This window comes from Rattus rattus, chromosome 14 (assembly GCF_011064425.1).
Source record: "Rattus rattus isolate New Zealand chromosome 14, Rrattus_CSIRO_v1, whole genome shotgun sequence".
In the NCBI taxonomy this organism is placed as follows: Eukaryota; Metazoa; Chordata; class Mammalia; order Rodentia; family Muridae; genus Rattus; species Rattus rattus.
The window spans coordinates 5,137,862-5,154,685 of record NC_046167.1 but is presented as its reverse complement, the minus strand read 5'-3'; the positions used below and the strand labels follow the sequence as shown (position 1 = coordinate 5,154,685).

The 16,824-nt window shown below is 46.3% G+C and overlaps 1 protein-coding gene across 2 annotated transcripts in view; it reads right to left on the bottom strand.

Moving 5' to 3' along the window:
• Positions 1-16,824, bottom strand: part of Pip4k2a (phosphatidylinositol-5-phosphate 4-kinase type 2 alpha) — a 164,624-nt gene that overhangs the window by 38,621 nt on the left and 109,179 nt on the right. Inside the window, exon 4 of one of the 2 annotated variants that reach the window (XM_032884211.1) lies at positions 10,847-10,999. The exons of the other annotated variant lie outside the window; for it this stretch is intronic. Coding sequence (XP_032740102.1) covers positions 10,847-10,999 — 153 coding nt within the window. The remainder of the gene's footprint in view (positions 1-10,846; positions 11,000-16,824) is intronic. 2 annotated transcript variants of the gene reach the window in all.

The window sequence follows — 16,824 nt, the reverse complement described above, 5'->3', positions numbered from 1 at the left end:
GTTCCAAGCTGAAGACTGTGAATATAAGGACAGGGAGCCTCAGATAATGAAGAACAAAACATTCAGAGGAAGAAGACTTAGGAAGGAGGGAACAGGACAGGAAACCTGTGCTGGAGAGATGGCTTGGCAGTTAAGAGCACCAACTGCTCTTCCAGAGGTCCTGAGTTCAATTCCCAGCAACCACATGGTGGCTCACAACCATCTGTAATGGAATCCAATGCCCTCTTCTGGTGTGTCTGAAGACACTACAGTGTACTCACATAAAGTAAATAAATAAATCTAAGAGAGAGAGAGATGGGGGAACCCCCAAAAGAAACCAGGGACCCCTCCCTAAAGCATTCTCAGAGAAATGGTTATACACAGACATAGTTTTTAATCGTGTGCATGCCTGCATGGATGCACATTATAGATATATGTATGCCATGGTGTGTGTGTAGAGGTGCTGGATCTCGCCTTCCAATCCTGAGGCAGGATCTCGTGAGCACGGCTGGGCACCAGGCTAGCTGGCCCTCAAGCGTCTGAGGATTCTCCCATTTGAACCTTCCACCTTGCCAGCGTTACAGAAGAGCTTTCCCATCTGGATTTTTCCATCTGGGCTCTAAGGATCCAGCTGAGGTCCACGAGTTTACACAGAAAGCACTTTGCCCATTGAGCCATTTTGCTAGTTCAGCAATGGTCACATTTTAAACACATGATGGGACCCTGTTTCAAGGAATATCTGCACAGTATTTCCATAAATCAATAACGCCCTGTGTATGTACAAGATAAGACAATGTTTATAAAATATTTCAAAATTTATTGCTGCACTCTTCTACTTTTAGATAACAACTGAGAACTTCCCTTTAAAGACCACAGGTGAGTTAGGAAAATAATTTATTCGAATATGTCAAGAACAAAAGGTGAGTGTACTGGGGCATCACGTGCTATGATTTTTTTTTTCTTTCATAGCTATTGTTTGGTACCTTTTTAAAAAAAGAGTCAAAATATCTTTAGCATCCAATCATTTCTTATCACTGCTGACAGGGACAATCTGAGGAAACTTTGATTTTTTTTTCCCTCTATGCTTAATTTCCAGACTATAAAAATAGAGAAGTAGTCAGGTATGGTGGTTCACACCTGTAATCCCAACACTTGGGAAGTGAAACCTTAGGTTCGAGGTTAGCATGGGCTGCATACATCCTGAGATCCTGCCCTGTAGGGGTCGGGGAGAGCAGGAACAGTATCTGTGTAATCCTCAGAGCTAGTCTTTAAGACAGGTACAAATGTTCACTTTACTTTCAAACACTGTATCATTGGCAAGTTACCCTCCTACATGGCCAAAGGGCACAATTAACCCAGGTACTCCTACCCCATGTAGTGTTGTATCAATTTACCAAATTAACATGTGAGGAGCCCTCTCATACAGCCTGGTAGATGTCTTTCTAGGGCACAAGAATATCATGACTCCTGTCCTGGGACCCTCTGAGTCCCCACCATTCGTTATCTCCCAGGACTCTGACAAGACATTTGGAGCACATGACAGACCACAGTCTACTCTCCCAGGCAGGGCAGGTGCCATCTACACAAAGGCTGAGAGGGCTGCTCCCAGTGGCCACTCAAAGCTGGCATTCTCCCAGAGGCATTTCTCTCTGGGACCGAGCGCTAACCATTAAGCCTATCCTTCTTGGCCTCCAATGTAACCCGCTCTTCTGGAACATCAAAGAAGCCCCTGTGGCCTCTGTGGCTTTCAGTGCTTGCAACGTACCCAGGACCTGAGCTTGCACCAGTAGATGCTGGGCACTGGCTCCCTAGTTTTAACAAGTAAACTCGCTATCATCTATGGCTGGGGCTAACTGCTATTCCTGGGCTCTGAGTCCATATTCTCAATAGGAATTCATCACATTACCTATGCCTGCATTAAAATGATCTTTATTAAACACTGCTTACTGCATGCTACCTGCCTGCATTATATACTATATATACTGCATATATGTATTATGTCCTGGCTTCTGTTTTATTCCCAGAGTGATCTCAGATAGTGTGTTAAATGCAGCCAGTAGATCTGGCTATAACACAAGTGACTGCTGCTGGCTGTGTCCTGCCTTCTGCTCAAAAGTCTGTGGAGACATGATGTTACACCGTCATCAATACAGACAGATTGCCTCTCTTCCTGTGTTTCTTGGAATTAACTATGGGCTCACCAGAACCTCAATGCACCGAAGAAGTAACACGCTAGAAGCAGACTTGCAAAACAGATGACTGTAATAACATGTATGGCTGTAATGGCCTCAAGACCACAGCTCCCCTTGCTCTTGGAGTGAATAACAAGGATTATGAATTCCTTATCTGCTGCTCTTCGCATGCAGAGTGGACACCATTGAAAGATCCACAGCCTCTGGAAGGTTCCAACAGAGAGGGCTCTAAGTGGTATGTGCACTGGACTCTGGCTTTCAACATTGCTGTTTTTATCATGGTTCACTTTTTTAAAAAAAGAGGGTTGAACTGAGACTTTAACATAATATCAAATTAACTTCGACTGTAAAGCCTTGTTTCACTTAATGTCACTGAAGATTAAATTATCTGCAATCCTTACTGAGCCTCTGGCTGTGCTTTCTTTTAAAGGATTTATTTTTACTTTGTAACTGTTTCAGCATATGTGGCACGCGTGCATGTGTGCATCGTGTGTGATGTGTATTATGCCTCCAGAATCCAGAAGAGGATGCAGGACAACCTGGAGCTGGATTACGGGCAGTTGTGGATTCTGAGGACCAAACTCAGGTCCTTAGGAAGAGCAGAAAGCCCTCTTGATCCCTGAGCAACCACCATCACTACCGCTTCCCCCCACTCCCAGATACACCCCAGAGCGAGAAGAAGGAAGAGAAGGAGGGGGAGGGAGGAAGAAGGATGTGCAGGTGCCCTCAGGGATGGGCCTGGGGCGAGTTATCTGCTCTGTGGCGGTCAGATGGTCTTCAAGCCTTTCTGGGTCTACCTCCCACCCAGCAGGGCAACTGGCTGGGGGTTCAGCAGTCATCTCCATGGTGTCCTGCCAACTTGCTAATGCACAAGGCTGGATGGTGGCATAAGTTTTCTCTCTGTCCAACCTTGCCTCTTTCCTCTGCCCTACACCGCACTGATCCCCAGTCAACACTCTTGACCCCCAAATCTGGCCCTGTGTCTGTTTTGTTATGTCATTACATAAGCCAGCAGACAGGAGGACCAGGAATTACAAGGGTTGGCCATGGAGAGTGCACTGTGAGCATCTTAAGTATCAGCCGTTAAAGGAAGGATCTCACACCCCAATCCCAGCACTCGGGAGGCTAAGGCAGGACTGCCACACACTTAAAGCCAGCCTGAGTTACACAGTGAGACTATGTCTCCAAATTCCAAGAGAAAGACAAAGAATATAGCAAAAGGCACTTAACAAAAAGCCGTTAAGTGTCCCGCCACTGAGCTACATCCCCAGCCACATTTCTGCCTGTTCTTCCGACACTGCTTAGCAAAACCAGCCGATAAAGAACCATCATTTGTAAGACCTGAGAGCGTTAGAGTCAACATAGAGTTGAAGAAAAGCATATTTACAAAGTATCATTTCCCCAAATATACAAAAGAGAAAATCAAACAGAAGATTCAGTTTGCTACAGTCTGAGCAGGAGCTGTCCTTTCCGAGCAGAGTGGACTCTCAGTGGGATAAAGACAACAATGGAACCGAGAAGAGCTCCTGAGGCCTGATGGTTAAAACCTCCATCACTTTGCATCCGCACCACCCACTGCTGGAACCACACCCCTCAGTGGACTACAAGAGTCAATGACCAAACAGCACACACTTTCAAGAATGGGATCCAAGCAGTGATGGATAAGAACAGTACTGACTTACATTAGCCAACCACTTATACAGTATTAATTCACCAGACAGTCCTGAGCCTGTTACAACTATGTGATCAGAAGCCAACTTAGGGAAGCCAGTCCTGTCCTTCAATCACGTGGGGCCCACGAATCAAACTCAGGCTGTCGGGATTGGTAGCCTGGTATGGTAGCATGAGCCTTTCCCCATTGAGCCCTAATGAGCTTGAACCAAAGGTACTATTATCCCAATTTAATAGACTAAGTAGGTGCCTACGTAAGTTAGTTACCCAAGGTCTCATCCTCGGTTAGGACAAAGCCAGGGTGTGGAGGTGGCTGGTTGATCCAAATTCCTGTTCTGTAGGACCTATCTTACCACATGTTACCAACAGTGGGAAGAATTTAGGTAGGAAGCAATGTCTTCCAAGGCTGGCCTCTTGGCATTCTCAGTCTCCAGAACATGGCTATGACGACTGTGAATGCATTTCATTAAAACCAATCAACAACCAACGAAGGAAAGAGCTACAGAGTAATAGTGTTGTCAGAAGTCTGGCTCTTCTTCCAATATGCAATCTGAGGTGTCAAATACTTTGTCCAGATTTGGGCAGTTAAGAAACATAGCTGACTGGAAGGGAAAGGCAAGAATACAATAGTAAAATGAAATAAAATAAAATAAAGCTAGAAGAAAGACTTCACTAAGAGGGCAATAAACCTCTATGATTCCACACAAACCCTGACTGTACCATGCCCACTTTAAGCAGGGACAGAATGAGTGAGAGCACAGTAAAGTGACACACATTACCTTGTATGCTAGCTTTAAAAAATGTTCATTAAGTAGAGACGACAAAAGCATTTGAGTTCTGAGCATCCCAGAACAGAATTTGAATAGCATCCTACGTGCCCCAGCTGGCTTTATGTCAACTTGACGCAAGCTAGAGTCACCTCAAAGAGGGAACCTTGATTGAGAAAATGCTTCCATAAGATCCACCTGTAAGGTCTTTTCTTAATTAGTAACTGTGAGTGTTGCTATCACTGGGCTGGTGGTCTTGGGTTATAAAAAATCAGGGTGAACAAGTCAGGAGAGCACCACCCATGGTCTCTGCATCAGCTCCTGCTCTGTTTGAGTTCCCGTCCTGACTTCCTTCAGTGATGAACAGAGGGATGGAAGTATAAGCAGAATACACTTTTCTTCTTAAGTTTCTTTGGTTACGGTGTTTCATCAGAGCAATACAAACCCTAACAAAAACAAGATGGTACCAGGGTAGTGGGGCATTGCTGTGACAGACCTGACCATATTTTGGGTAGGACTGTGGAGGAAATTTCGAACTTTGGGCTAGAAAATCCACTGAGTGTTGAGCGGTTCTTTTGGAAGATAAGAATGCTGAGGTCAGGGCAGATGATGGAGGCCTCTTGAGACGTTTTAGAGGGAAGTTTAAAGACTCTATTGGGACATTGGTTATTTTTTGATTAAGATGCTGTGGTTCTAGTCAGCTGGGGCTAAAGAATAAGCTGTGATTAACAAGAGACCAGCCCCACTGAAGGGAAACCTTTGCATTACCATGACAATTGATGATGGTCAGCTGGAGCTAAGAGATTATTAAGAAGAGGCCTGCAGCGTTGAGGTGAAATCTTCTGGGGAGTGTTTCCTGAGAGCACACAGAAGTTGTGTTCTAGAGGCAGCCAAGGTTGTGCCTTGTGCTGGCAAATGAACTTGGTAGTGTAAGGGTAGAGAAAAATCTCTTATAAGCAACGTCTGGCAATAAAAAAGCTTATGGCCAATGAGCTGAGGCAAGAAATAGGACGTAGGACATCCAGCAGGGACAGAAAGAGTTCTGGGAAATAGTCAAAGCTGTGAGGAACATTGAGGAGATAGACGTAAGAAGACAAAGAGAGAAAACAAGCCAGGTAGCTAAACTCAGGCCTAGACATTCATTAATAATTAGACTCAGAGTCATCATTTTAGGAGCAGGGGCTGGAAAGAAAAAAACTGATTTATATTTTACATGTAAGAGTCACCTTAGTAGTACTGGTTTTGAAGGGGTCATGTAGAGCCGCTGAGGCTTGGCACTGTGAGAGGCCAAGAGAGGCCACTGGTGAAGATACAGTCTCAGTGGCAGCAGAAGGCCCAGGACTGAAGGAGTCATGCAGAGAAGTTGAGGCTTGGCACCATGAAGAGAGCCTGTGAGAGGCTATTGATGAAAGTGCAGCCCAGTCGCAGGAGAAGACTCCAGAGTTTTGGAGATGCCAGTACCATGGGATGACCAAGAACAATAGGAGCAGTGGAGTGGAGCCTGCCTAAGCTTATTAGACAACTTGTGTGTGCTGCTGAGGGCAGAGCTAGACAAAGTACCCGAGCCCCTTGGAGGAGCCCAGAAGATTGTGAGTGAGTCCCAGACATTGGATGTTGAATTATTCACACTTTTGGAGTTCAATTTTGCTTTGATTTGATTGTGACTGTGCCTTGGTTCTTCCCTCTTGAAGGAAGAAAGTATTTATTTTTTTATTTTACAGACACCCAAAGTTGAAAGACTTAATTTTTTTTTTTCTATTTTTCGGAGCTGAGGACCGAACCCAGGGCCTTGAGCTTGCTAGGCAAGTGCTCTACCACTGAGCTAAATCCCCAACCCCGAAAGACTTAATTTTTAAAGATATTCTTAGGTTTTTTAAAAGATACTTTGGAACATTAATGAGTCTGAATTTTAGAACATGTCTGAATTTGTGAAAGCTGGAACTTTTAAAGTTTGTAAAAGGCTCTATGCTGAGATGTTAATCTTAGGAATGAGCAAGAAAGGAATGGATTTGGCTTATCAGTGATGTGCTTGTGTGTTTAGCTGACAAGGGATCAATAGTTTTGACAAGCTGAATAGTTTTATATCAGCCTGACACAAGCTAGGGTCATCTGAAAGGAGAAAACATAAATTGAGAAAATGCCTCCATAACACCCAGCTGTAGGGTGTTTTCTTAATTGGTGACTGAAGTGGGAGGAGCCCATTCCATGGTGGGTAGTGCGTTCCTTGGCTGGTGGCCCTGGGTGTTTCATCATAGCAATCGAAACCCTAAGACAATTTGCAAGGACACCCTAGGACTAGAGACAGTGGCTGGCCACGTGACATCACACGAGGACATCAAGACCTGGCTCCCACCACATTATCTTCACCAAGCCTGTGGCAGATTGAAGGGCAGCAGGACATTTGGGGCAAGCCAGCCTGATAGAGAGCAAGGTGGTCAGTGCACACAAGGTGCTCACTGACTGTAATGGAAATTCACACTAGTGTGCTTCCCAATGGCTAGGATCACACCGGTGTGCTTCCAGTGCTGCAATGATTCTTTTACGGGAAGTCCTATGTGTACCGTGCCTCTGTAAAGATACTGTTCAACTCCATCACATCCCATATTGAGGGCAGCTCTACTCTGCTTGCTCTGCTTCTTAGCAATAGGCTTAATTATGTTCAGACAGCTACGCAGATGAATTACTCAGGGTGCCCTCTGGCCATTAGGTAGTTCGGCTCAAACTGACAGAACTCCAGGTGGCAAGCGTTCTCCCTAAATGCTTCGAAGACCGATTAAGACGTTTCAGGCTTATTTTAAGTTGCAATTAGATGCCTTCCTTTCTGTCCACCATCTCTGCCCTTTTTTTGCTTTTAAAACGTGTCTTATATTCACTTCTCTGAAGCTGACTTCAAATCTTTTCCAGAACACGATCATGGGTAAATACCTAACCGAATGAGTTAGTGAAATGGCACGTAGATGGGAAATCTGAGCTCACAGGTCACATTAAGCAGCCAGTTCATAACCAGCTAGGACCTACATCATCTGACTCCAATTTAGTGTCCTTTAAGTAAACTGTATTAATAATGGGGTTCTCAGTCATGAGATGCTTTCAATTATATCTAAAGTATCACTTTCTAAGGCAGGAGGAAAACCCAGATGTTGGCTCAATGTGACTTTTCTGAATGAAGAGCATACCAAAAAAGTAAGTTTTGTAATAGCGAAGCAAAAGAAAACCCTCAGTACTGGGAGAGATCTTGAAGTGTGTCAGCAAGTGTCCTGATGCCCAACATGATTACATAATGTTGGAGATTACGCCTGACTTGTGTGTCGTTGCAGCCAGTGCCCACAGGAAAACACCTTGTGTTGGCTAGTCTTATTATGGTCAACTCAACATAACCTAAAGTCACCTGGGAAGAGAGAACTTCAATAAGGAGTGAAATTGGTCTGTGGACATCTCTGCAGGGGACTGTCTTGATTGTTAATTGACCTAGCTCACTGAGGGCGGGACCATTCCCTAGGCTCACTGAGGGCGGGACCATTCCCTAGGCAAGAGGTCCCAAAGTACAGAAATATGAAAAGAGTGAGCAAGCCCCAGGGATGCATTCATTCCTCTCCAGTTTCGACTGTGGATACTACGTGACTAGCTGCCTTGAGTCCTTGCCTTGACTTCTTCTCCTCAGGGGTAGACTATAACCTAGAACTAAAAGACAACCCTTTTCCTTCCTTAAGTTGCTGCTGGCTGTGATCTTTTATCACAGCAAATAACCAGAACTCACCTCAAATTGTGATTTCTGTAAAGTGGAAGGATTCACTCTGAGCCTAGGCTCGTTTAGAACTGGACACCCAAACCCTATGTCCCATGTCATCAGAAAGGTATCGTTGCTGTTTACCAGAAGAATATATTCTCATCTGCCAGGAAAAGCCCATTTGTTTTGAGCAGTTCCAGGACGAACCAAAGCATAAAGAGACGCTTGAGTGTGACATCCAATTCCAGAAAGGGGTGCGTGTGAAACTGTGAGGAGCTTGGATCCTGGACTGGAAACAGGGTGCTTCAGGGCTGGTGTACTTGCCCTCTCGGGGATTGGCCGGGCACTTGAAAAGTTTTTTTTATAATAGGCAAGAGCACAAGCATGGCAGAACAGATTTTGAAAGCAATGGCTGTTATCAAAGATGTATTAGATGTTAAATGAATTTAAAGGCAGACCGATGCCTTCAGAAAGCACATTAGAAGCAGTCACAGGTTTCCTGGGACAGAATGAAATGTGAAGGCTTTTATAGACCTCACTGCAAGTGAAATGCGGTCGATCACATTTGCAAAGACTGGAAGAACAGCAACTGCCAAGAAACAGCCCGTCACATTAGGGCGCAGAGCACGACCAAGAGGAACGCCTTAAACAAGACGTGCGAGAGCTCACAGATGCAGAGAGCTGCCTTCGGAGAACACGCAGGAGAGGCTGATGCTTGGCAGATGTGACTTGACTCTCTGTGAATCCTCGTCTGAGCAGCCAGGGCTCACGAGGCTTCACTTTGAGCATTCTCTGTGACAGTCTGCACTGCTGAGGGGGAATTTAACGCTGTTTAAGTAAAAGCAAAATCTAGATGAAATGTTTGTGTTTCCTCACCATGCATAGTTTTAAATCCTAATTGCAGGCTAGAACAACGGCTTGGCTGTTAAGAGTGCTTGCTGCTCTTCCCAAAGAGCACGTTGGTACCTAGCACCCATGGTCAGGAAGCTCAACAACCTGTAACTCCAGTGTCAGCCTGCCTGATGTCCTCTCTAGGCTCCATAGGCAGCCACACTTACTTCACACACACAGACAGACACACACACACACACACACACACACACACACACACACACACACACACCCCATTTAAAGCCCTAATCACCAGTGTGTGGTAAGTGGTTCTGTGGATCTGATGTGATTCTTACACTTAGCAGGAAGGATAGTTTTTTCCGTCTCCCCCAGGTGAGGAGACGCTAACCACACAGGCAGGGGCAGAGTCCTCTCTGGTCTTCTACCATATTGGTTCCTTGATCTCAAATTCAAAGCCTCTAAAACTGCAAGCAAAACGTCTTTGCTATCTAAATCACTCAGTTTGTGTTTTGTTAATACAACCAAGCAAACTGATACAGACTCTGAAAGCAACCGTGTGTGTGTGTGTGTGTGTGCGTGCGTGTGTGAGTGTGTGTGTGTGTGTGTGTGTGAGTGCGTGCATGCACCTACACACTTGTACACATGCATACTTGTGCACATGCATACGTGTGTTTTAAATACCTCTCTTGAGGACAATTACTAGAATGGCTGCATGAGCAGTGACATTTGTGCAAGAAGGCTACGATTTCTCAGGGTGACTTACTTTAATAGTTATGGTGACACGACAGGCGTTTAACTTCAGTTACACGACAAGCACCAGCACTGCTGCTTTTCCATATGCTGCGCAGGGAGTGCATGTCAGATGCTCTGCTATGGGCTTGATACATGTTACCTCACTGACTTCTCAGGACTTGGGAAGTATGGATACTTTCCATTGTATAAATGAGGAGACAGGTCTCAAAATCCAGAAGCCATGGGGTCAGCAGGTGACAGGGCTGGGATCTGAGCTGAGGACTGTCTTGCTTCTGCGTTTGGTGTCCTTGCTACTCCATAGTGAGAAGTCTTTTACTGATCCAGTTAGACCTGTGGATCTGTGCTCCAGCATGCAAAACTAGGCTGGAATTTATTTCAGGGAAGAGAAAGCAGCTCCCGAGGGCACCTCCCCCAGGAGGTTACAAAACCGTCATGGTTGGGGATGAACTGGGGCAGAAAGTGACCAACACAAAATTCCCTAAAACCAGAGAATTTTCTACAAGGCCAACTGGGCAACGGGTGAGTCCTGGAAAAGCCAGACACTGGGAACTGCACAGGACTCAGTAGCGTAAACAGATACAGACGTGGGGTTAACATCTGACTTCTGGCACAGAAGGGAGCTTCTGGAAAGTTGCCAAATCTTTAGCGAAGCAATTTTTACAACCAGAATGGGGATCAGTAGGAGCATAATTAGATTAAATTTATTTTAAATAATTTAGATGACTATTTCATAAATAGGAGCCTATGTATTCTCTTGTTAAGGGCACACTCACTCTGGAACCCCAGGCTGGAGGAGACCTTCATGTCAAACCTTCATGGTCTGGTTACACTGCCCAAGTGCAGTTCAAGGGTTGGCCCTGATGACACTTTGGCATGAAGGGTCAACGGAGGTGAGGGGACGTTACCTGGTGGTACTTCTTGAGGATGTTGTGCATCTCAGCCACGTCCTCGCTGGTAATGGTCTTGATGACGTATCTTTTGTCATAGGACGTGTGAAACCGAGCCCCGCTGCGAGCCTGCGAGTCATTGGGAAGGGGCGCACTTCTGGTCAAGGAATTCTTCCCGGTGGGGTGAGGAGGGAGAAGGGAAGAGAACTGGTTAAAGTGTGGCTTTGGGGTTTGGGTCATTTGTCATCATACCAAGAGCATTTGCATCTGGAATAAACTGGCCAGTGGCTGGCAATGCTTTACAGTTCTCCGTAACCCGATTGCAAGTCTCCTAAACGGAGTGAAAACAGCTGGGTAAGAACTGATTCTAACGTTCCTAGAGGACGAGCAAGGTGCACTGGCGTGGGGCAATCAGAGCGGCAGTGAGTTTGAGGCTATCCTATTTGTTTGTTTGGGTTTGGTAAAGGGTCTATGTAGCCCTAGCTGTCCTGGAGCTCTCTAGGTATACCAGGCTAGCCCTCAGTCCACAGAGATTCTCTTGCCTCGGCATCAGCTGGGATAAAGGTAGGTACAGCCTCACCCTGCTCGAGGCTAGCCTAGAATTCTATGTAGACCAGACCCACAGAAACCAACCTGGCTATATAGCAAGTTTGAGGCTATTCATGGTTACATGCTAAGATCTTGTCTCCCAGCAAACCAGTAAACAAAGCAAGCAGGCTCACGCCCAGAATTGTAATGAGTTATGTATTTGCCCTGTTCTTTTCAGAGTTGGACAAGAGCTCGAATTTTTCTTCTGAATAGGATAAGGTTTTAGCCACAAAAGGACACTGCATAGTCACTGAGCATCTGTATACAGTGCCAGCCGCCAGGATTCTGTGCATTCTGGTAAGATCCCATACGACGCCACGCTGCCCTCACTGTCACGTCATCACACAGATGGCAAGAGGAGTTGAGAGGTCATAACAGAATGAAGGTCATATAGCCAGTCAACAAGGAACCAGAATTTCGCTTACGGCTATTCCAGAACCTGGGTTCTCAACTACTAAGCTAGAAAAGTATTTAAAGAGTCAATCATGACCTGTGGAGGAAGAGGAGCTTGGGAAAGTGTGTTCCACTCAACCTATTAGACTCTGGCTTAGTCCATCTTCCCCTCCTCTGCAGTAGTTTTCCAGGGCTACTGATGAGGGATGAGGAGTGGGGTCCCTGCAGTGACTCTGCAGAACAACGTACCCCAGTTTGATTGGGGAATGTCTACACCACAGCTAGTGTATAACCTTACAAGCCTTCTCACTCATGAGACTTCAACCACTGTCTCTCTTCTTTCTTAGAGTTGTCAAGAAAATCACCCTGCTGGCCCCACTCTCTTTATACTGGTCAGAGACTAATGGCATTAGAGAACTCCCATGTCTGAGGAAGTCTGGGCTTCATCAGTGCTAATTGTACCCATGAGTAATGACATCATCCCCTTCCAGGCCTTGCTTGCTATCCCATGTGTATGGGGATTCAAAGGCAAAGTCCCCTCCCCCTCAATCTCCTCTCTAAACAAGGCATCCACAGGAACCCATGGACTAACCCGGTTTCAGAGAATGCAGGTGACTTTGCGGTCAGGCAATACCAGGATCCTACCAATTTTCAGTTGAAGGGAAAGGGCCCACTAGCTTATCTTGATTTCCCAGTATGCACCTGGCATCATGGCACTGGACCATTACATCCTGAGAGAGTGCACCTCAGCTCTAATATAGGCAAGCACACCTGCCAAGTGCAGTGGCAAGACTGCCAATCAAGCTAAGAAAAGCAAGTTTAGTAATCAGAAAACTCCAGATGAAAAGAAAGTCAATGCAATTCCAGCAGGATGTTAAGTATGAAGATTTGGCGGTGTTAAATCACTCTTAAGACAACTGAAATTCATCAGGCAGATAAAGCAGAATGAAAGGACTTTCAGGATGAAAATGGTGACATTAGCAAGAGTTTAATTCGCAGTTAATTATTTCTTGGCTTAAAAAAAAAAAACCTCCTTTACCATTTCCTGCTTAGAACAAAAAGGAAGGAAATCAAATGCCCCTTTCGTGGGTAAATGCCAGCCCAAAAAAAAAAAATATTATTATATATTGCTAATGGTCTTATTTTTCCCATCCCAAACATTAATATGAAAAAGGGTATTTACTGCAAATAAATAAGAACTGTAAAGACCACTAATACTACAGATTATCTTCAGACATAAAGTCAAAGCAAGAACCATCAATTTTGACAGACAAGAGGAAGTGACAGGCACTTGGTCTCATCCAGAGGGTGATGGCCTAACACACACAACTTGTGGAAGGATTTATTTTGGCTCACGATTTCTGTAGGTTCAGCTCATGGCTACTTGGCCTGTGAGCTTTATAGAACACCGTGGCAGGAACGTGTGGGGGGATGGCTGTTCACAGGACGTCATTTCAGGGAGAGTGTGTGGATATGTGGGCGTGGCTCTGGCTTAGTCCAAATTTTACTCCACCTGGGCTGCATGGCCACTCAATGGTGCTGTCCACTCTCAAGACATCTTTTCTCCTTAGCCCTGCATATCAATCTTTCTGGAAAAAAATCCCCTCATACTCACCCCTAGGCAGCTTTCAATCCAATAAACTGACAATACCAGCCATCTCAAGTTTCCTAGCTCAAGAAAAGTAACCCATCCTCCCAGGAGCCAGTGTGGGAGGTCAAAATCAGAAGGTGAGTAGTCAATGCTGCTCAATGCTGCTCAAGCCTGCTACAGAACCGCCAACGCGGAGACCACGTGGTACTGAACCACCAGCGCGGAGACCACGTGGTACTGCAGGCTCTGACCCCATAGGCTGGTGCCCGGGCTTTCCAGGAAGTAGCCGATACTGATGGAGCCTGGTATGTGGTCCACCATGATAACTGAGGATCCCCCAGTGGCGGTCGTTAACATGTTTAAGCCACACTATTTAGCATGTAGTTACGCACAACTGTACTAACACCCTGTTCATTCGTTTCCCTCCAGTTCTCAGTTCAGCTAAAGTGGGAAGCTAAACTCAAACCTTCACCACAGCAGTTAATGAGAGACCCCGGGCAAGGGTGAGGCTGCTTGTGTTTTCAAGTTTGGAACTTGTACTGATAAAACAGTGTAAGAACTTAGCTCGGGTTCTGTCTCATGCAGGAGTCTCTCCCTTTCCCATCAGTTTCAAAGACATAGAAATTCCTTACAGCATTCTTTGTGTTTGTTAGACACTGGCCATGTCCTGATCTTGGCCTGTGCACATGGGATACAGTCTAATCCTGGTTCTGCCTCGGCTCACTTCTTTACTAGAGCTATGAGAGTTCCCAACTTGCAGGCTAAGACTAGGAGAACCGTTCTTTAAGGCTCTCGGTTTCCAAGCAACTGGTGATGTTGGGGATACCTGGCCAAAACTTAGACTGTGCCTGTAGAATCAACGTAAAAAGAATCATATTTGGCAAAAGCCTATCTAACAGACAACTGGAAAATCAGAAAAGTTAATGCAACTGTACACAAAGTGCCCGCCTGACCTTTGGGGTGACCTTTGGGGTGATGGCAAGCCCCAGAAATCTGGCTTGTAATTATTTTGTATTTACTAGCAGCATTCTTTCTTTCTTTCTTTCTTTTTTAAAAGATTTGTTTATTTTATGTAGGTAATTTACTCTTTTCAGACACACCAGATCCCATTACAGATGGTTGACAGACACTACATGGTTGCTGGGATTTGAACTCAAGCAGCATTCTTTCTATAAGGGCAATTTTCCTACCTGAAGGTAAAAATCTGACAGTGGAAGCGGGTAATGTATGTCTCAGGTTCCTGTCTAAAAACTCCCCTAGGGAAACGGACCAGGGTAACTGACAGTCAAGAATAATCTTTCGTCGTTATAAAACATAACTGCAGATCTTTTACAGCCTTCCTAATGAGATAAACATGGGCTGGAGAGGTGGCCCAGCAATTAAGATTACTGGTTGGTCTTCCAGAGGACCTGGTTCGACTCCCAGAACTTATGTGGTGGCTCATAACTGTCTAAGTCCAGTCCCATGGGATCCAATGGGTCCCATGGGTCCACACATTGGACAAATTTGGTGCACAGATATACATTCAGACACTTACACAAATAAAAATAAAGGTTTTTAAAACATAAATTTATTTGAATTTCTGACCAATGTAGTGTAATGCTCAAGGTGAGAGAGTCAGGTATCCAGAATGTTCTCTTCATTTATACCACGTGCCAGTCCTGTACCACCACCTGCCACTCCTGTACCACCACCTGCCATTCCTGTATCACCACCTGCCAGCCCTATACCACCACCTGCCACTCCTGTACCACCTGCCATTCCCGTACCACCCGCTATTCCTGTACCACCACCTGCCAGTCCTATACCACCACCTGCCACTCCTGTACCACCTGCCATTCCTGTACCACCACCTGCCAGTTCTGTACCACCACCTGCCAGTCCTATACCACCACCTGCCTCCTGTACCACCACCTGCCAGTCCTATACCACCACCTGCCAGTCCTGTACCACCACCTGCCACTCCTGTACCACCACCTGCCATTCCTGTATCACCACCTGCCAGCCCTATACCACCACCTGCCACTCCTGTACCACCTGCCATTCCTGTACCACCCGCTATTCCTGTACCACCACCTGCCAGTCCTATACCACCACCTGCCACTCCTGTACCACCACCTGCCATTCCTGTACCACCACCTGCCATTCCTGTACCACCACCTGCCAGTCCTATACCACCACCTGCCATTTCTGTACCACCTGCCATTCCTGTACCAACACCTGTCACTCCTGTACCACCTGCTACTCCTGTACCACCACCTGCATTCCTGTACCACCTGCCATTCCTGTACCACCTGCAAGTTCTATACCACCACCTGCCACTCCTGTACCACCTGTCACTCCTGTACCACCTGCTACTCCTGTACCACCACCTGCATTCCTGTACTACCTGCCACTCCTGTGCCACCTGCCACTCCTGTGCCACCTGCACTCCTGTGCCACCTGCCACTCCTGTGCCACCTGCACTCCTGTGCCACCTGCCACTCTTGTGCCACCTGCCATTCCTTGGCCTTGGCATATGTCACTTGGCCTCTTTGAGATTCAGCTTCTGGTCTGTAAAGTGAGACAGCAAGAGATCCAACGCTCGCAGCACAAACCTCAGTGTGGAAACTGGCCTGCCTGTCACCCAGTGCTCAGAGGCAGGGGTAGGGGCAGGGGGAGGGGCAGGGGTAGGGGCAGGGGCAGGGGCAGGGGCAGGGGCAGGGGCAGGGGCAGGGGTTGGGGGAATACTTCTGCAGAAAGCTGACTAGCTGGCTCCAGCCGGAGACCCTGGAAGGTGTTTGTCACCATGGGAGAATCAATATGATTGATCCTATTGAAATGCCTGCCACACTCCAGAGCCCGAGGCCTCGCGCCTGCCTCGCTGATGAAAGCCAAAAGTGATTGAAGAAGACAGAAGACCTCAAGCTCTAGCTCCCCCCAAACATGAACCCCCACACATGTACCCAAACACCTGTAAGCATGCCTTCACACAGGCATGCACACCACACACACAAAGACAAAAGAAAAACCAAACCCAAGCCAAATACAATTTCCTCCAAGACATGACTCTGTGCTTGGGCCAAGGCTGGAGGTATAGGTCTTAGAACACAGAGCCTATCTCCCATGGAGAGTCTAGTCAGGAAACGGAAGGCCACTGTAGTCTTGGAAGTGTGCAGTGACAGTTTAGGACATCTAGGCCAAGATTAAAGAGATGACAATAATTCTCAGGTCTATGTAAGGCTTACACTTCAGGCTCCAGATGTGCTCAGGACAGCCGAAGCAAGAGCAAGCACTGGCCTTAAGGGAAGAACTGTTCAAGCCGAGATCTCATGCAGCAGAACAGAGAATCTGAGGGTCCGAGTTCTACTGCAAAGGAAATAGGATCCCAGCACTGTATTCTCAGACCAGAGGGAGGCCGGGGGCTATAGGTGCTGCAAGGGGT